The sequence below is a fragment of the Fusarium solani genome (assembly GCF_023522795.1).
Source record: "Fusarium solani strain SB1 chromosome Unknown bctg00000001, whole genome shotgun sequence".
Classification (NCBI taxonomy): Eukaryota; Fungi; Ascomycota; class Sordariomycetes; order Hypocreales; family Nectriaceae; genus Fusarium; species Fusarium solani.
In genome coordinates this window covers 5,646,486-5,666,418 of record NW_027072156.1, presented here as the reverse complement: position 1 = coordinate 5,666,418, position 19,933 = coordinate 5,646,486, and the positions used below count along the sequence as shown (strand labels likewise).

At 50.1% G+C, this 19,933-nt stretch overlaps 9 protein-coding genes across 9 annotated transcripts; 4 read left to right on the top strand and 5 right to left on the bottom strand.

Annotated features, from left to right (window-relative positions):
• Positions 1–928: 928 nt before the first annotated feature.
• Positions 929–4,048, bottom strand: MRS44_003911 (uncharacterized protein; the record flags this gene model as incomplete). Its single annotated transcript, XM_065623469.1, has 4 exons — positions 929–1,862; positions 2,013–3,039; positions 3,100–3,382; positions 3,533–4,048. The coding sequence occupies 4 exons, from the start codon at positions 4,046–4,048 to the stop codon at positions 929–931; spliced, it is 2,760 nt and encodes a 919-aa protein (XP_065479541.1).
• Positions 4,049–5,470: 1,422 nt separating this feature from the next.
• On the bottom strand, positions 5,471–6,621 carry MRS44_003910 (uncharacterized protein; the record flags this gene model as incomplete). Its single annotated transcript, XM_065623468.1, has 3 exons — positions 5,471–6,108; positions 6,182–6,554; positions 6,604–6,621. 3 exons carry the CDS (start codon positions 6,619–6,621, stop codon positions 5,471–5,473), a joined length of 1,029 nt encoding a protein of 342 aa, XP_065479540.1.
• Positions 6,622–8,431: 1,810 nt separating this feature from the next.
• On the top strand, positions 8,432–9,688 carry MRS44_003909 (uncharacterized protein; the record flags this gene model as incomplete). Its single annotated transcript, XM_065623467.1, has 1 exon — positions 8,432–9,688. One exon carries the CDS (start codon positions 8,432–8,434, stop codon positions 9,686–9,688), a length of 1,257 nt encoding a protein of 418 aa, XP_065479539.1.
• Positions 9,689–9,730: 42 nt separating this feature from the next.
• Positions 9,731–11,232, bottom strand: MRS44_003908 (uncharacterized protein; the record flags this gene model as incomplete). The annotated part of the gene is made up of 2 exons (XM_065623466.1): positions 9,731–10,446; positions 10,899–11,232. 2 exons carry the CDS (start codon positions 11,230–11,232, stop codon positions 9,731–9,733), a joined length of 1,050 nt encoding a protein of 349 aa, XP_065479538.1.
• A 168-nt stretch (positions 11,233–11,400) lies between these two features.
• Positions 11,401–12,463, top strand: MRS44_003907 (uncharacterized protein; the record flags this gene model as incomplete). Its single annotated transcript, XM_065623465.1, has 2 exons — positions 11,401–11,463; positions 11,597–12,463. 2 exons carry the CDS (start codon positions 11,401–11,403, stop codon positions 12,461–12,463), a joined length of 930 nt encoding a protein of 309 aa, XP_065479537.1.
• Positions 12,464–12,478: 15 nt separating this feature from the next.
• Positions 12,479–14,643, bottom strand: MRS44_003906 (uncharacterized protein; the record flags this gene model as incomplete). The annotated part of the gene is made up of 3 exons (XM_065623464.1): positions 12,479–12,516; positions 12,562–14,168; positions 14,222–14,643. The coding sequence occupies 3 exons, from the start codon at positions 14,641–14,643 to the stop codon at positions 12,479–12,481; spliced, it is 2,067 nt and encodes a 688-aa protein (XP_065479536.1).
• Positions 14,644–15,295: 652 nt separating this feature from the next.
• Positions 15,296–16,591, top strand: MRS44_003905 (uncharacterized protein; the record flags this gene model as incomplete). Its single annotated transcript, XM_065623463.1, has 1 exon — positions 15,296–16,591. The coding sequence occupies one exon, from the start codon at positions 15,296–15,298 to the stop codon at positions 16,589–16,591; it is 1,296 nt and encodes a 431-aa protein (XP_065479535.1).
• A 62-nt stretch (positions 16,592–16,653) lies between these two features.
• On the bottom strand, positions 16,654–17,642 carry MRS44_003904 (uncharacterized protein; the record flags this gene model as incomplete). Its single annotated transcript, XM_065623462.1, has 2 exons — positions 16,654–16,811; positions 16,898–17,642. The coding sequence occupies 2 exons, from the start codon at positions 17,640–17,642 to the stop codon at positions 16,654–16,656; spliced, it is 903 nt and encodes a 300-aa protein (XP_065479534.1).
• Positions 17,643–18,534: 892 nt separating this feature from the next.
• On the top strand, positions 18,535–18,882 carry MRS44_003903 (uncharacterized protein; the record flags this gene model as incomplete). The annotated part of the gene is made up of 2 exons (XM_065623461.1): positions 18,535–18,553; positions 18,614–18,882. The coding sequence occupies 2 exons, from the start codon at positions 18,535–18,537 to the stop codon at positions 18,880–18,882; spliced, it is 288 nt and encodes a 95-aa protein (XP_065479533.1).
• Positions 18,883–19,933: the final 1,051 nt, after the last annotated feature.

Sequence of the window (19,933 nt, the reverse complement as noted above, 5' to 3'; positions counted from 1 at the left end):
GAAGACAGGAGCGGAGAATTGAGGGCCTAATGGAGGAAATCATCCTGCTGAGACAAATTTGCAAGAAGAAGAGGGTGTATAAACAACATTAACGTACCAAAAAGTGCCCCCGCATTGCAGATTGCGCTCAAATGACTGTTCCCAGCTGATAAACAAAGCACGGGTCGACTCAGATCGTGTGTACACAGTAAAGAGCAGCTTTATTTTTCTATTCGAGATGGCACTATCTTCATCTAACTCCTGATGTGTATGTATCATGATGGCTGCAGGCGGTTGCAATGCGATGTTAGGGCCACCATGATAAAATGGGGACATAAAATCATAGCTATTTGGTCCGCCTGACTCAACATATTCAACCTCAAGTTCTAAAGGCTCTCTGGAGTCTTCCTAACAGCAACGGGATATACTTTCTCCTATGTTCTCATCAGCATTCAAAGCTCGCTCTTAGGGCTCTTAAAGAAATACCCACTATCTCTTCAAACGGGGTTGGAAATGCAGTATCAACGGATGAATTGTATTCGTAATGCCGACCATTTCGTCTTAGGAGTATGTAAACGTCGGCCCCATAACGCTCCCTAATTCCATCGCAGCGCCTCATTATCCGCCAAACTGCTCTTATGAAATTATCATTCACTCTGTTTCTTTTTCTTGGGGTGCTTTGAAGGCTAGTCATTATATATTGGGCGGCAGCTGTACTCAGATAATCTCATACTTAGCAAGCGCTTAGGTTGAGCGAAAAGTGAGTGTGTAGTATATAGTGCTAGCTCTGACTCTAAATATGCTGATCCTAGTGAACTATTTAACGCAATTAGCGCGTAAGCAAGGTTCTATGCTGCCCCTAGAAGTACATTATCTCGCTGACTTGGACTTCTTCGGCATCCCAGTTACGTATTTAGCTACGTTGCCGGCAACTAAGCATGTGGTATGCTTACGCTGCTGAAAGATAAACGCCATCCCCCCTCACTTGCTCATCCAGACATAGGCCGCCGCTGATGTTCTCCAGGAGCCTCGTCTTGTCAAAATGGAGCATGCTATCCCAGTTCTGCGTTTTCAGCAGGCTGCGCAGGGTGAACGGTGAGGCGCTGACGGGGCGGCTTACCCCGTCAGGTGCGCAGAGAAATACGTGGAAAGGGCTATCCATCTTGTCAAGCGTGAGGCTGAAATGCATTTGGTACTCCTGCTCGACCGTCTCGAAGCAGTGTTTTCTCATGATTGGCATCATCTGTCGGCCAACCTGGAACTTATACCCTTCACGAGCCAGCGTGTTGATCAGGCGGTTCAAGGATTCCTTCTCATCAACGTTACAGAGGATATGACCCTCTGCCCAGAACCCACCACGGTCTCGGAACGGCTCCCGTAGAAGCTCGACGTAGAACAGATTAGCAATGCAGGACTGTGCGACTGATTTGATCTTCCCACTGCACTGCCGGCTTGTCGAATCCATGAGCTTTGTCATGGACCCGACGTCATCAAGGGCCGGTACTGGGTCAGAGAGCTGAGTGTCAATGCGGCAGTAAGGTCGGTTTCGGTTTCGGCAAGTATCGCTGAGAAGGCAGTGAAACTTATGGCCGTCCATTACCACACTGTTAGAGTAGGAAGTGAAGATGGCTTTCACACAACTCCATGCCTTCTGGCCCATCCACGATTTGCAGCTTCGACCGTCCTTTGGAACTGAAGATGGCACGGGCAGAACCTCTCTTTCATCACCATTGTAGCCGGTCCCAAGGGTCAACACAAGGTCAGCCTCTGGGAGTTCGGGCCAGAGATGCCTTGCCTCCCGCTCAACCACATCTACTGGATTGTTTCTCCACATCCCACCATCGAGATATGCCGATGCACCCCTCTGATGGGGTGGGAAATACCTTGAACCTGTTAATGTAACCTCACGAGACATGGGATACGGCACCGCTGGGGGTCACTAAGAACATACCACGGAGCGCTGCTCGTACAGCGTCCACTGCCCAATACATATCAGCATGATGTTCTGCCGACGTCAGATGCTTTATCCTTACGCTTCCCATAGCCTCATCCTCTTCTGCGAAGATTCTGGGTGAATATCCTCGTATGGAGAATGGCGCTTGCGACTATTGTCATGGGCAAAGTTTGCGATGATACATGCCTGCGGTTCGCTGTAGTGTGCTGACTTCTCTGACACTGTAACGGCGACTTTGGCTCCACGCATATTCCCCGGCAGCAGATGGCTGTGTAGCGTAGTGTCTGACCCGAAAAGATTCTTCAGAGGCGCATCTAGATTCTTGCCGGGATAAACTGACCCTGCTAGAATCGCAAAGAGCATGTTAGCAAAGCTTGAAAGGGTGCCTGGCCAGCGGGCGAATCGCGGGCGAAAGGCGTGCCGTGAAAGCTCCTGAAAGGACCTCAGACACTCCTCGATGGGCATTCCGAGGAGCGAGATGGCCAAAGCGATGAGTCCACCTGTGACTGTCAGCTTCAGAGACGGAAAGATGGAGCCACTTTGGCCAGGAGAGCACGAACCGGAACTGGTACCCACGGTAAGATCAAACAGTGTTTGGACGGAGAAATCTCCGAGGTACTTGCCGAGCTCGTCCTGGAGGCCTTTGAGGTTTGTGAGAGGAATCACGCCACGCACGCCACCGCCATCGATACTCAGCAGGCTGACGCCTTTGGTCTTGGGCTTCAATATGAAGACTAAGTCCGCCTTCTTTTGGCATAAGAAGCAAACATCAATACGAAACCTACGCCGGCCCATTCTTCGCCCGAATCTCCGGATGTCTGTCTCGCAGAACGAGTGTCCGCATGGCAGGCTGAACAATGCCGGCCTACAGCTGCAGAGGCACATGAGGCAGAGGCCATCGATACTCAAGGTCTCCCAAATTCGAGAAAAAGATTGTGCTAGTTTTGCATGCGCCAATGGGATACTAGCGTGAGAACCGGGCGAATATCGTTCCTCGATGACGTGTCTTAGCGTGATCACGAGGCTGCGGTCAAGCCCTAACCGTTCGCTGATCTTCTCCCAATCTTTTTCATACATTTCTCGGAAAACGTGACTGGCATGGAAGCCTGCAGTGTTTGCGGTTAGGGTACAGTTATAACTGGTTCGCTCAGACGGGTGGCACTTACCGTGCATTCCCATGGGGAATGCATCGAGGACGATTGCAGAAGCAACCATGGGAAGGCCGAATTGCCTGCATTGATCCTCGTCTCGTAAGTGTCTCAGGAATTCCTCAACCCCCCTGGCGATATTCGCTCCTCTGGGGACATTTGATAATAAAGCATCGATATGGTTGAAATCAGACTGCTGGGTAAATGAGCTATACGCTCTATCGCACAAAATGTTGAAATGATTCTTATCAAAGAGTAGGCCTTTCTTCTCCCGCAGTTCTTGTATCGAAGTGCACTCTGACTGAAGGGACGTTTGAAAGAGTATAGGGTGTGCGGTATTATAGAACGCCACCCTGTCGAAACCTGACTGAATTCTAACCCCGGTCTTTTGTTTCAACCTTTCCTCTAGGATCTCCGCCATTTTTTGTTCTGTCCATTGCGGAGAGCTTACGACAATAAGGAGCACAGGACGGAGCGTTGTGTGGTTTGCTTTTGGCCGGAAGCGCAACCAACAAGCTATGAATTGAGCCAGCCCATCCCATCCATCACCGAAGTCACTAAGGAAAACACAGACGATGTCGGCGAGGGGCGTGAAGACCCGCGAGTAGAGTGCTGTGACTGCGTCGGTAGCATCCGCGCTTTTCCAGGGTAGTGTGTCATCTTCCAGCTTTTTCGGGAGGTTCGCTAGGCAGGGTACTGGGCCGTCCGCAAAGAGTATGGGGCATTCACGGCGGACACCCTTTTGTGGCCTCAGGTGAATGACAGCGTCATTCCAGGGGGCCCTTGGGCTTGGGGTGGCTAGCTTCGAAATGGTTCGTGCTTTCGCCTTGCCGCCAACAAAGAGTACCAGTGAAGGCCTTCCACTGGCAAAGGCAAGCCGATCCTCGAGACAGGAAGTTTTGCTAACCGATACCACATTTTCTTGGTCGCCGAACTGAATCCAGGCGGTATGCTGGGCGCTCCTCATTCTTATTACGCTATCTGATTTACCCTTGGTCTCTCTAGGCCGATCTTGTTTATGTTGCTAATCTAAATTGCGCCGTCGTGTCTTATTATCGCTTGGCTCACCTTACTTATGCGTTTTGCAAAAGCATTATGCTGGTGTTTTATGTGGATAAGGGGAATGCCTAGGGGCTAGGTATGATAGAAGGGATAAAAATAAGACAGAGTTCCTAGTACTAAACTAAGTTTATTAATAGGCCCTAGTATACATATTATCCCTAATAACCTAGTAGCATTTACTTATTTTAGATGCTCTCCAAGGATATATATAGATTCTTTACTAAAAATAACATTTATTATATATCTAACTCTCTCTAAAAGATATTAAGAGTATGTGTTTATTTGTATTCTAAAAATAGGACCTTGCCCCTTAGGTCTATGTGTATATATATATAAGAGTGTGGGAATCATCAAGGTTCCGGCCAAATGTACACACTATTGAAATATAGGACCCGGCAGCCTTCTAAGGTCCAACCCTTTTATTTTATCATATACGGCCTATAGACACCATGGTGCTGTCTCTGATTACCAGAAAAAGAAGGTCAACGCTCCCTCCAACGCCCTCAATATCTCCGCCAAGGGTTAGGCAGCCCCCGGCTGATCAACGCTTTGGCAACGTTTCAAATACCGAGAGTGATGTTCAGTCCCACCCTAAATCGCCCAAGCTTCAGAGCTCTGACGCGCGTTGTGAGACACCGTCACCCCTCTACTTAACGAAGTCGGTCTCCAGGAGACCTAACAACGAGAAACGGACAATCACGCCCCCCTTGCATAGAATTTCCACCGAGGGTGACTCCCCTATCTTATCTGTTGCTTGTCAGTGTTCTATTCACAGTTCGAGGCAAAACCTTGGCCCTAATGGTGTCGAAGACGGCCATACTCAAGAGCAATGGCCTGAACGCAGCCAAGCCGAAGATCGCCAGTCCCAAGACCTGTCCGCCGCACTATACAGTGACTCTCTTCTGCCTAGACCATTATCAATCAACCCAAGTGGTACAATCAAGTCCTGGACACACAGGTTCGAACACGGATGTATTACTGTAGAAAGTAAGGGGGCTTATTTGGAAATATCCGTTCATCCGATGATTTTAAGAGATGGTCATGATTGTTTGGGGCAACCGAGGAGCCATACCTTCGGCCTTGAATCTGGGCCAATAGCAGTCTGTAATACTGGCGAATGTCTTGAAATTTATCCTGTATAGAGGGCTTCGATAGCATGAGGAGCAGGTGGAATGCTGATTTGGAAACGGCAATACCGACTGGGCCTATTTCACCATAGTGCCGGTCTCTAGACTAGAGAAGCGCTACGCCAAGGCCCAAGGGCCAAGCTAGTATGAACTTTCCGTAACAATGCTATCGCTTTAGCCACAAACTTCCTGTTATCGTGTCAGAGCATGGAGGAGAATGGCTCATAGGGCTTCTTCGTTACCTTCCGCTTTGTCCGAAAAGATGAGTATAACAAGTTCCACACATCCTTGGATGTACAGTCCTCGGCTCCATCCCAGGTCATGATACACCTTGGTTGCATTTCCAGGCGTAGCTTCTCAGGTATGTGCAGCCAAGGTTTCGGGATTGGCCAGTCGGAAAAGTGGATGAACTTGGCTTCGTGGTACGCCGCGATGGCATCCCACGGTTCACGATCAGAACCGAGGTACAAGGTGTGGTTCTCGTTGCGGAACTCGCCCGTCAACATACCGTACGGACGATGCGGGAGGACAATGGAGTTCTTGCGATAGAGGTAGTTAACAATTTCCATGTCATACTCATTGCTCGTAGCCAAGCCCACCCTCTCCATGACACGGGCGAACTCTGCCCGAGAGGGTTCAATTAGCATGAGGTGAGAGGAGAGAATCTCACTGCCCGGGAGCAGCCAATATGCTCGTGGCATGGCTGCCGGTGATGATGGTAAGAAGAATAGCTCGTCCATATGTTTTAACATTACAGAGTCGGAGTCCATGAATAGTATACGGCGGTATTGAGTTTGATTAAACGCGTGGAGTTTGGTGTATGAATCTGCCCATGTACCTGGCGGGCAAGGTAACTTTAGTGAAATGTTTGTTGAGAAGCGTGTATAAGTAGAAGGGAGACCACGACTTACTGTCCGCGCCGCGTCTATGGAGTACAGGGACGGGGACGAGCTTGGCGTCGTACTCGTCACGGGCTTTGATCAGAAGGCGGGCGTCACTGCTGCCGGCGTTTTCTAAACGAAACATCTCAGAGCGATACATTATTAAACGGTCGGCGCGACTCGAAAGGCGATGCAGGGCCTCCAGGATCATGACTGAGTTGCAGAGATATTCGCTGTCCGTGGCGTACAGAGTATAGGCGAAGCGGGACCAATCAATATCGGCAGCGGTGGGGGGTTGCGGCATAGTTGGCATGTAGTTGCGACTACGAAGCCGGAGAAGAGCGAAGACAGTGGTGACGACACCCGCCCCAATTGTCCAGCGGCGGCGGTATGTGAGCTTCATCTAGTATGAGAGGTGGTAATTATATAAAGTGCCCTTCAGCCACGCTTACAGTAAAGGGAACGTTCATTTTCCTATCCAAGACAACACGGTCTTTATCTACTGTACCTTGCCAGAGTGTGTCTGAGATACAGAAAGTTACTTTAAAAGCTAATGTGGTGTCAGAGGTACTGTACCGCAGGCCGGGCGATTTGCATGACATTCAAATTCCCTGCAGCTGCAGTGCGCTCGTGTCATGGCGAGACTGTGATGACTTAACCCCACCTCCCCGGATGGCTGCCGTTGTCGCTTACTGCCATTAAGAACGTCCGCTTATGGCCACAAGGTCAGCATGTATTATCTCATATCCTACGTAATGCATTCAGCATGTTCTTTGGATGAAGTCACTACAGTAAGTAGAATGCTATCCTTTCGAGTGGAGTCGACCCTAGTCGACACAAGGAAACCATTAGTATGTATTAACACTAATTCGCGCTTTCCTATAATGGCTCCTCGGCTATCAATACAACTTGGTTACACTTAATAGCTTTCAACACATCACTAACGCGACTATGGTCTATTATTAATACAACGCCACTATTCCAATATTGTCATATTCTATCTCTATTTTATTCTCCACTGGACTTTTCTCGCCTTTGAACAGCTTCTGCGCCTTCTGCGCCTTCTGGCCTGCTGAGCCTGATGGTTGTGGGGTGAGTGTGCTGTTGGCACAGGGGCTCTAGAGGCTGTTTCTTTGCCATACGTTCCGGAAAAAATGATAACTCGATGCGAATGTTTCTGTTGAAATGAGAAGATGACAATTGCTTAATTCATCCTAAAAGTGCAGTAGGGGAACCACTGTTTATGTACAGGCATGATCTCTTGTAGAATATTCCTCCTTCTTCCACACCTTGCCACCGCCTTGGTCGCCTCACACTTGTGATCTCCAACAGTTTCCCAATAGTCAGATTTGGCGTCTAAAATTGTTGCTGTGTTTGCCGTGTTCACAGGCGGACCCATGGCGGGCCTGGTCTTGCCGATGGCCTGTAAAAAGGTTTCTGTATCATCGTCAATCTGAATCGGATTGGCAACACTTCCGCCACTCGCGTCCTACTAGAATATCAAGGATAGTCATGAAAGCGAGAGGCTGATCGTATGTGTAATTTGTTCCTTATTGCGTCCCACTGCTGACATGTTGGCTATTGGTTATAATATATTACTACGTAATCACCACCGGCTATATTACGCCTCGCATAAACTAAATGGCACCCCATGGCATACAGTTGAGAGCACGGATATCTGCCTCTTTCTATAAAAAGTCTCTTCTAGAAAAGCTAGAGGAGACTTTGAGATACAGAAAAATACTTTGCAAGTCAGCATGGGGCTAAAAAGTGGACTCAAAATGTGTGTGGATTCCACTGACAGTCATTACTGGCTGAGCTCCAGAAGTCTTTCCAAGTATCTATAAGTACCACTCTTACCCCACATATTGACCCACATAAAAGCAGTGCGAGTGATTATCCCCGGTACCTTCCTTCAGCCGTTAGGGTACGTACACCTCCATTTTTCCTAGTTCAGGGGGATCCTCAACCACTGCATGCAAGATGTTGCCACAAGTCTGCATCAGGTCGCATTTCAAGGCCGAAACCTTGCTTTTCGGCTCTACAGGGAAGTTTAAGACTCTGAATAGCTTCATCTAAAAAATTTTTGGCCATCAGTACCGGCTTTACTGCCAACTTTTGACATTTTTCTGGTAATCACGTGACATGAGGTCGTAGAAGGCCGGAGAACCCGTTGGAATGCGAAGGACGGGGGAGGACAGGTGTCCTTTGTGGCCCGTTGGCGGCAACGGCGAACCTGCGAGAAACGCCCAGGCAGCGTTCTGCGATGTGGCAACAATCATGAATCAGAGCGAGACTGCGAACGACTGGCCCAGTGACGATGCGAGCAACTCCGATTTTCCAACGTCCGATAGCGAAGAGTCTCAGCCAGCAGCCTTCGCACCAAGAAGCTCGCTGAGGCCCGCCGGGAGTGCCTTAACCTTCGTTCCATTTGCTGACTGGAAACCAGGCCAGTCGTACGAAGGCCAACCAACGATACGCTATAATGTGGAATGGAAGTTAATTGCAAAGAATAGAGCGCAAGCTGGCGAATCGGAGCTGGACATCGTGATCTCGCCGCGCAAGTTCTGGAAACATGTCCTTGAGCCGAAAGTGACTGCTGCGAGTATGGATAAGCCCTGGAAAGCGGACGGGACGAAGCTCATCTTGTCCGTGACCGACCGTAAGACAGGCAAGATAACGAAGCGATTTCCAAAATTAGACGTTGACTGGTCATTTGTCGCGAAGCAGCTCCGGGAATGGAGTAAGTTTCTAAATGATGGCAAGAAGATCACCGTTACGGTTACGTTCAATTATCAGTCCGTGGAACCCAGCAAATCTAGCAGAGGAGGGGCGACAGCCAACCAACAAGAAGATTTGGAAGCCAGGACGGCCGGCGCAGGCCGAGGAGCATGCATCAGGAAGGCATACGCTCTTATGCGCTGCCCTGGGCCACCCTGTACAAAAGGAGACCATTGCTGGCAAAATCAAGGCAAACATCACCGTCTGCAGCCACACCACGTGAAGATGCTCGCCGATCATTTACAGGCCGGAAAAAAATTGGATGGGCACGATGATGTTCCCGATGAATTCCGTCGTTTGGTAGTGGACGACGAGCGCGACTGGGAAGAAAGGGAACGGGAAGAACGCGAGAAGACGCAAGGTCGCAAGCGGCGGCGGCGAGACTCGGTCGGCTCGCCGACCGGCGTGACAGTCGTTCATTGCCATCAAAATACACCTAACAGCCCAGCAACCCCCAGGATGGCTTTCCCAACCACCCCTCTCGTGAAGTATGATCTGCCCAGGGAAGGGGCACTCATAGCATACGGCGTCTGGCAGCGGTCCCAAGTCAGCACCGAAGAACATCGGGAACATTACACCGCGGTGCAGGAGTTGTCTTTGGCGCACTGCATTGATCTTGACATGATTGCTAGCAACCCAGAGAGAATGTTTTGGTTCTACATCAAGCACGGCATACCACAAGGCATAGCATGGCATTATGTTTGCGATATTCCACGGTACTTCCGGGAGCGTGAAAGGGACAACAACGCAAGATGATGGGCAGAGAATGGCATTTATTTCACTTCCTTTCACACCAGGCTAGTCAAAATAAATCTGCGCTTTCCTAAAGTGACCCTTTGCGATCCTTCTGTCCTGACCTACAACTCTGACCTGCATCTGTAGGTACGACTTGAAGTCGCCCTGTATGAGATCTTCGTCCTCCCGGCATCTCTTCCTAATGCGATTCTTGACGGAACCGAACAGGTACTCGATGGGATTCAAGTCTGGCGAATACGGCGGTTGGTATTCGATGATCACACCAGCTTCAGCAAGTTTCTCCTTGAGCTGTGGGGAGAAGAAATGAAAGGAGGCGTTGTCCATGAAGATGACGGACTTCGGCTCTGGATATCTACCACAGAATGGCAGCAGTCTTTCGAGAAACCCCTCGACGACTTGAACATCAGTGTTTTCTTGATACACCTCGCAATAAATGACACCATCCAGCGTGTATGCTGGTAGTACTTGTACTCTCTTGCCGCGATGAAACCGCTTGAACTGGACGGGTGTCACCCCTTTAGGAGCGTAACCACGTCCCAGTATCGCCAGTCCACGATCGCTCCCGCTTTCATCAATAAATATCATCTGTTCAGCCTTATAATGGGATCGTCGTTCGATGTAATCGTCTCGTAGATCCTGGTTACGTTCTTTGGCGACGTTCTGTGTGACTTTCTTGGTCCAGCGGACTCGTTTAAGCAGTCTTCCGATTGTGAAACGTGACACATCTACAGTGGCGGCCACCTCGAGAGGCCGCCCAGCTTTCAACGTAAAGTTTTTGAGCACGGACCCTGCCGTGGCTGATGGATGTGGCTGAGACAGTGCACCATGCGTCATCAAAACGGTTGATAATCTACGGTGTACCCCACCTACTCAAAATGACTGTCGTTGTCATGTGCTGTCATCAACCACTTGTAGACGTAGAAATACTAACATCTATCATCTTCCATCCAACACCATGCGTCTAGAATAAGCCCTGACTTCCGACCCAACTAGCTCCCCGACTCTCTCATACTAACCATGAAGCTCTCGCGATGCTATGCAGTAATACATAGACAACAACTGATGCCTACGGCGTACGGTACTGTAGTAGTCTGCTCCATGCTCCATGCTCGGCAAGGGAACTATTTCAAGAGCCAAATGTCTTCTCATCATTAGGGTTCCGCTAGTTTAGAATCCGAAAATCCCAAGACAATAACCCTCCCCGACCCACAACCCACCACAACCGAGCTTGCTGAGACGGCTATCTTCCCACCACGACATTCTGCAGGCAGCCAAAGCAAGTCCTTTCCTCCCATCGTGATCCAAGTGTCGCCCCTCAATCTAAGGAATGAGGCCGTCGCATATCGCGATCGCGTAGCAATATTAGTGGATGACATTGGCCGGTCGGTTAGGGGAATGATGCCAGTACTTGTGATAAGACCACGACTGTCAGCGGTAAACGACAGTCCCTTGGAATAGTCCTTCACTGAAATCACCTCCTTGCACTCGCCCGTCTCCACGTTCCAGATCCGTACCGTCTCATCGCTAGAGGCCGATGCTACCATCTTCGAGTCGTATGAAAACACCACCGAGGAGATTTTGCCGCTGTGGGCCCCCAGTACCTGCTCGCAGTTCCCGCTCTGCGTATTCCAGATTCGTACCGTTTTATCGTCAGAGGCTGATGCCACCTTCGTTAAGTCGCGCGAGAATACCACCCAGCTAACCTGATCGCTATGGCCCTCCAGCACTTGTTCACACTTACCCGTCTTTGCGTTCCAGATCCGTACTATCTTATCGTTAGAGGCCGATGCCACCATCGTCGAGTCATGTGAGAACACCACCGAGTTGACCCAGTTGCTATGGCCCTCTAGCACTTGTTCGCACTTCCCCGTCTTTGCATTCCAGATCCGTACCGTCGCATCGTAAGAGGCCGATGCCACCATCGTCGAGTCGTGCGAGAACCCCACTGACCTGACGTCGTCGCTATGGCCCTTCAATACCTGTTCGCACTTCCCCATCTTTGCATTCCAGATCCGTACCGTCGCATCGCAAGAGGCCGATGCCACCATCGTCGAGTCATGCGAGAACACCACCGAGTTAGCCCAGTGGCTATGGCCCTTTAATACCTGTTCGCATTTCCCCGTCTTTGCATTCCAGATCCGTACCGTCTTGTCGCAAGAGGCCGATGCCACCATCGTCGAGTCGTGCGAGAACCCCACTGACCTGACGTCGTCGCTATGGCCCTTCAATACCTGTTCGCACTTCCCCGTCTTTGCATTCCAGATCCGTACCGTCGCATCGCAAGAGGCCGATGCCACCATCGTCGAGTCGTGTGAGAACACCACCGAGTTGGCCCAGTCGCTATGGCCCTCTAGCAGTTGTTCGCACTTCCCCGTCTTTGCATTCCAGATCCGTACCGTCGCATCGCAAGAGGCCGATGCCACCATCGTCGAGTCGTGCGAGAACACCACCGAGTTGGCCCAGTGTCTATGGCCCTTTAATACCTGTTCGCATTTCCCCGTCTTTGCACTCCAGATCCGTACCGTCTTGTCGCAAGAGGCCGATGCCACCATCGTCGAGTCATGCGAGAACCCCACTGACCTGACGTGGTCGCTATGGCCCTCCAGCGTCAACAAGCATGCATCCCAGTCATCCTTGACCTGCGGCCAAGTAGTTAGCCACCCTGGAACACCATCCTCAAATGACTTTCTGATGAGGCTCCTCTTTGGCGCGAAAACCAGGGCAGAAGAATATATCTGCAACGGTGCGTCATTGATCACAGAGAAATTTGACTGAAGGAACCGAACTGCATCAGCCAAAAAATTTGAGAGGCTCGAATCTCCTCGGTTCTAACAAGAGTCAGCAGTGGTCAGACTTCACAGTGTGCTAGACACTTACCTCTAGCCAATCCACTAACGACCTGAGCGAGTCGAGACCTTCTCTGGCTCGGTTCATCAAGCTCAGCACCTCCACCCAATGAAGAAAGTGCGTAGTCAAGAAATCATAGACCTCGCGGCTATCATTCGGCCCAAAATCAGCCTTGGTCTGATGATGAACCCAGTAAAGACAAGCATATTGAAGTTGTGGAGGTATGCATTTCTCGAGTTGCACATCGTCCACCGCAGATCGACGCATACCTGGGAAAGACAGTCCGCAAATGTTCTCGTGTAAAGTGCCACGCATAAGACGCAAACAGTGTTTTGTCAGGTTTCGGTGAGCAAGTTTCTCATCCACCCAAAACTCGAGCGTCTCTCTGTTCTCTGGATCGACGAGATAATCTCGGAATGACAAATGTAGCAGTCGCACCGGGGAGTTGAGAGTCTTTGGCACGTCCAAAACGGAATGTAACACCTTTAGCCTCGTCGACACTTTATCGATATGGACATCGAGAAGGAGCGCCAGGGCGCGCATTGACAACGGGCTAGCCAGCGTGACGATAGTGCCGACGACGAGACGGAAGCTCTCGATGACGTCACGTCTCTCACGTCCTGACCTGTTGACGACTTGTTGCTCCAGAACTGGTGAGTAGGTCATGTCAAGCTTAGAGGCATGGCTAGTGCCCGTGAGATGAAGTACTCTCTGTAGAAGCTCATCAGGACTGCCAAGACATGAGTCGTTGATGAAGCGGCAGAGAGTCGCGGCAAAAATAAAGAGAGGCGCCGCCGCCATGGTGAGCTTCTCGAGGTTGGTTTCCCCAGGCCAATACATTGGCAGCTTCAGCTCTTCTTCTGCCAAGCTGTTAAAGTTTCTGCGAATGTTGGCGAACTCATGGCGAAGAAAGACAAGTATGTCGTGCTCAATGATCGATTGTGGGATTTCATGTAGTACCAGGTCTTGATAGGTGCCGTCGATAGAATGAAAACCAAGACGTACGGGCAGTTCGGGCCTACTTGTAACAAGCACTCGAACACGTAAGGAGCCCGTAGAGCGTGCGTTGGAAAAAAGCTCAAGAAGTAGCTTAATGTCGGCATCACCCTCACACTCGTCCAACGCATCAATGACAATAACAAGCGAAGGTGGGCTTGCTGACGTCTCCACTGCTTCCGACAATGGGTCTCGAATGAGCTTGTCGAATTGCTCTCGTACGGCTTTCCCAACAATTGCTGAATCGGTATCGATTGCTTTCTTGATGAATGGCGCAACTGCTGGAATACTCAAGGCCAGCTGGTGGGCCAGGGTAGACACAAATTTGGCCAAGTTCCCTCGGTCAGTCTCTCCTCTCTTGAAGAAGAAGCTAGCACCGAGATCACCTTGCTTGGACCGAGACCGAGCGACAGTGCGTGAGATAGTCGACTTTCCAGTTCCCGCCATGCCGTTCAGCCAGTATATTGTCTTTGAATTGGGGTCAGCAATCCATCGAGATACATCTTCCAGCAGATCAACCCGAGTGTCTGGCAGGCAGGTTGGGTTGTGTTCTTCGGCATGGGAGTCGAATGATGCTCCTTCGGCGATAGGCAAACGGTCGAGAGCGATATTATAGTCGACTTTCTGGAGGATTGCGCTACATAGAATTAACATCAACTCAAGCATCGCCTCGCAGACTATATCACTCACGTCTGATCAACATTCAGTGCCAACAGAACATTTTTTCTACAACGTGAAAGGTTTTGTATGGTTCCCTCAATATCTTTGCTTTCGAAAGGCCACTTGAGCGCGCGTATCCCGAAGCGGCTCATCGCCTTACGACCCGTCGAAGGTTCGAGCTCCTGCGCGAGTTTTTCCAGTGTTGCATGGCCATGGTTGATCGCGGAACCCAACTGCTGAGACGCTTCCAGCTGCTGCCCACAGGGCTCTTTGAGAAGCTTCTGAACTTGCTCTGCGGTGGTCTTGAAGTCGGCGACTTCTTTGTGGAACCGTTCGACATCGCCCTTGGCATTCTTCACCTCTCGGGAATACTGGAGACAAAGGGAGAATACCTTGGCGGACAAATCAACCACAGCGATGACGCTGGATGCGACGCCGAGCGCTTCCGCCATCAGGTCCGGCTATCGCAGTCGCTTCCAGGTGTTTTTGACGACAAAGGTGGCCCAACCCTCGTGCGGGGTTGACGAGGCTCAGTCTTACCAACACACGCTCTTCACGTGACGCAAGCCATCATCAGTGGGCTGAGCTGCAGAAGCCGCAGCAAGCAGTCACATGATGGTCAGATGAAAAGCCAGAAAACCTCGATTCAAAGGATACAAAAGGGGGCAAATGGAAGGAGTCACGGTGAGAAATGTTCTGCATGATTTTGAATGTTTTCAGACAAGACTAAAAGCAGGTGTGGGAATGAAGATGGACCACTTCAGGCAATGGAACCTTGTCCTGACTCATCCAGCTAATTAGCCTAAGATGGAATAGTTTATGTCTTTTATCGATAGCTTATCGATACCGCCCATCACAATGAACGCGAGGGTTGGCGAGACAGGTGGGGCTGCCCTTTTTTTAGACTTTCTTTGACCTCTTTGTCCTCCTTTGACAAGCCCTTTGACAAGCCCTTCAAAGGCCAAGTACCCATGTAATTCATACAATGTTCTAGCTACTCATAAACATAATGTGGTGACACGTATCCTCAAGTGCTGCCATCTTATTTCCATTCCATCGTTCCCATCCACCATTCAGCGTTCTGGATGCCTCAAAGTTGCCACCATGAATAGCCAGCTATTTGACTTGACACAGTGGGATCAAGATGATCTCGACTTTAGCACCCCTCATCTGTCAAGCGATGGCAGCCCGACTACTAGCCCCGCCCGCCTGACCCCGTCCAGGAGCTACCCCAGAACCGGATTGCCACTGCTTCAGTTAGCCGATTGGGATTCCGAAGTCGCCTACGACGAGTCGCCTCCTACCTGTATTCACTACTCAATCGAGTGGAAGCTGCAGCTGCGTAAGGGAAGGCTCACCAAGCTCACAAATGATACGGAACGAGATCTTGTCCTGGCGCCCGGCGCATATTGGGACAGGACTCTCGAGTCCAAGGTAGAGGGGCTCTTAAGAAAGAAAACCCCACAAGGTAAATGCTACCTGCCAGAGGAAACGAACGTCATCGTGTCTGTCACCGACCGCAGCGAACGGGATCTCACGAAGCGATTCGACGAGTTCAATATTGACTGGCGACTGGTGGAAGGCCAACTGAGCGATTGGAGCCATCTGTTTCAGATGGGCAAAAAGCTGAGGATTGACATGTCCTTCATTTGTAAGGAAGAGGCCCAGCAAGGCTCCGCGACGGTGCTACAGGGTAACCGAGGCAGTGCAACATCCCGGCAGCTGGCTGAACGGGATCAGCTGCTAGAGACGCAAGAGGCAGAGGGTCGGCCTCGCGTCTGGAATGACGTGTACAATCTCATGCGATGTAAAAAGGACTCATGTCCAGGCAGCTACTGCTTCGTCGGCGAGCAGAGAAGACATATTGTGCTAAACACAAACATTTTGACCAAGATGGTGCAGTACGCCGAACAAGGCAACGTGCTGGAAACCCACAGAGATGTCCCAGCCTACATCCTCGACATGATCTATGAGAAGGACACGGAGGACTCGGAACGGAGGCAGAAACGGAAGGCGCCCGGTTTGGAGAGCGATCGCCCAATCAAGATCGTGAATATCTTGCCCTCGCCCTACGGTCAGCCAAATGCAGAAGGGTGCACTCCGCCGGCGTCAAGCTTTCCGCACGCTTCGCATTCTGCATTTCACTTGACCGACCTGGTCATTCCAACACCAATTGATAAGTCTATAGACATTTACACCGAATGGAACTGTGACCAGGTCGATGATGAAAACTGGAAAGATGGCTTTCGCAGGGCGGGAAGCATCACGAAACATGACTGTCTCGATCTGAGACACGTGTACCAGGACCAGGATGTCGCGTACTACGTCGACAAGGGTGTGAAGCCTGGCATTGCGAGATCGTGGGTGCAGGGCATCAAGGCTTGGGCCGACGAGCAGTGATGGAGTACAGTAGTGTATATACTACGGTAGACCGTGTGCAATCTTCTTGGGTAGTGATCAATTCATGGCATTTGCTCTTCGTATTCATCAATCGCAACTCCGGCGTGACGAAAGTGGCCCCTGGCACTTGCCTTGCGTCGTCCCACAGCGTCGACGCATGCCTGCAAGAAAGCCTTGAAGTTCTTCTTGAAAAAAGCGCCGACAGTTCGGGTCCGGGATTCTTGATGAAGTTCTTCAGCTCTGCAAAGAACTCCTCGATCGGGTTAAAGTCCGGCGAGTATGGGGGTAAGTAGACGAGTTCCACACCAGCGTTAGTACACATCTGCTCAATCTTTTCGGACCGGTGGAAGGATGCGTTATCCATGACGAGAACAGACTTTGGCTGTGGCCATTGTCCGCAGCCGCGTAGCAGCTGCTCGATGAAGTCTTTGAACATGGCGGCATCAGTAGACCCAGGATAGACACGCGCCAGCTCGATACCATCCTGTGTATAGGCCGCAAGGATCTGATACCTCTGCTCACGGTTGAACCTGCCAACCTCAATGGGTGTGACTCCTCTTGGAGCCCATCCCTTGTCTCGGCGGCCGGTTCGTCGGTCGGCGCCCGACTCGTCTATGAAGATCATCTGGAACGATTTATATTTGGAGATCTTGTAAAGGTACAGGTTTCGTAGTTCCGTATTACGTTGCTGTGCGACACGATGGGTGCCCTTCCGGGTCCACCCCGCAGACTTCAGGAACCGGGTGATGCTGGACAAGGATACTTGGACCTCGAATTGGTCACGGAGAAACGCTCTCATCTCGCTTCGGTACATAGTCGGCTTCTTTGCAAGTTCATCGAGCAAGGCATCTTGCATTCGAGCTGTTGTCTCTTTGCGGCCGATATGGTTTGGAGGCGCCTTCGTCGAGCTAAAGAGCTTGTACCGCGCTCGGGCTTTTCGAACGGTTCGGGGGTCGCAGGGGATGGCCTGGGCTATATGTTTAGTCGATTCGTTACGTTGAATCATTGCTTGAAGCTTTTCATGGTCAGCATCAGAGAGTCGGGGAGCCATCTTAGGTCAGAAATCAGGGCTTATTCTGGACGCGTTATGGGAATGAAGATGACAGATGTCAGTGTGTTTTCCACGGCCGTAAGCGGCCGTGCTTAGTGACACGTGACAGCAATAAGCATCTTTGGCAAGGTGGGGTTGATTACCACAGTCCTGTCACAACCAAATCGCACTGTCGATAAGCCACATCAGCCACGCCGAGGTCCGTGCTCAGAGACTTTCTTTAGAAAGCTGGGCGGCCTCTGGAGGTGGTCGGCACTGTACAAGGTATTTCTTGCTAAGAAAAGCAGCCATGCCTTCTTGAGTCATGCAAGGGTCTCGATACAACTGATCTTGTAAAGCCAACCACATATTCTCTGTGATAACCCCGGACCAGTCGGTTACCTTCCGAGGGGCGTCGATCGTGCCGTAGCGGAGGATGTTCGATCGGGCATTACGGACGGTTCGCGTCGAACAGGAAATGATCGTTTTGGCGATCTCCTCATCTGTGATTGTCTCCTTACCTTCTAACTTACTTTTGATGACTTGCTCAAGCTCGATTCGCTGGGTTTTCGATAAATGAGGTGACATTCGTAGAGGATGACAAGAATGAGTTTGCCACGTTGCCTGAACGAGTGGCGAATCGTGATGCCGTAAGCATCGGATGACAGTAAAGCCTTACTCCAAAAGTCGCTCGGGTCAAGATTCATTGTATAATGTGTTTAAAAGTAACAAAACAACACTGTGTGGGGCATCGCTTCTAAAACTTCAATTGTCTTGAAAGAGGAGGGTGTCCATGCTCTCAACTGTATACATAAGCTCTTAGAAGTTCTCATTGCTGTAACCATATTCTTTCTCTTGCTATCGTTCTTTATACTCTATACGGTCAAGAGCACAGACATCTCCCTCTTTCACAATGGTTCGGGATTTGAAAAGTAATGACCTACATAGTGTCAACATAGGTAAAGCACACCATCGAACTCGCCATATCTCAGTGAAAGTCACTGATGTTCATATCACTGGACGCGGAGTGAAGACCACTCATATTGACGGTGAACCTCTTGACCGTCCAGCAAGCAGCTTGTTCGACATTCGCTGTGTGCATCAGAAAGCTCTGCAAACTGCTGAATCGGAGCCTCTGTTGGGCCAAGCCGAAAAGCCTTCCCTGAAGATTGGCACGGACCGCGCAGCCAAGTTTCCTCCTGGAACAGGTTTCTACGTGCAAACACAGAAGACACTATACATCTGGTTGCTTCGTATCTAGAGATGCATCTTGCACGGGGTTCCTACAACTATCACGAAAGAACTACCTGCTCAGCATGATGACTACCATTACATCATCGCTCGCAGTGGAGCGCAGTTAGCGCCAGATGTTCTAAACACAGTATACCTTTGAGAACGAGAACGCCCTGAACGACTTTCGGAGCAACGTTTTACTGTTAATGAGAATCCGTGGCCTGGTTGAATGATGATGTACTGGAGTGACCGGAGCGAGATATCGAAGTTGATGACTCACACTGGCTTGACAGGACGCTGACTATAAGCTACTTATCAAGACCAGAGAGTACTTTGTTATACAGCTAGTAATAGACTCCACACCTATCGAAGCTGACCATTCGACCCGCTATGACCTAATGACCAAGTAGATTTAAGTACCCAAAAGTCTCGACGAGCCTCTGTGTGCTAAGAGGAAGATGCCTGTGCTCTCAACGGTAGCATCTTTTGCTATGGGTGGTTAAGTACATAAAGGGAAAGTCGTACTGTACCTACTAATAACTTTGACTTGCTGTGGTTGATGACAACTGAAGCCACTTTATCAGGCTAGGAGTCCAAATGGTAAGCGGGTATACTGGATTTGCAGCTTCCAGTCTCTACTGATGCATATATGTAACGTCCGACATCTCTAATAGGCAAGTAGCTGTCCATTGGCTAGCCTTGGCGTCTTCGGCCGCCTCTGCCCTGATATCGCTCTTTGGAGGATCCGCGGAGCGGGCGGTAATACCATCATGGTGTCATCTTGTACATGAGACGCACCATTCCATCTGATGTTTCTATAGCTACTACCATAAAAGGTCAATATAGTTAGGTTACGGTATTTTACAGTATTTGGTTCTATGTATACAAATAGATATACGAGGGCAGAGTGCCTTTATGTGTATTTAGATCCGCCATTTTATTTAGAGCTACTTTCTTAAGGTTATGGTTAACTCAGCTTCCTTACCTAAGAGTCGAGCGAGCGCGTGCATGATTATCGCAGCATTGTAGTCTCAGCTGTCAATATAAACTATCTTCTGAAGCTTTATCATCTAACTATC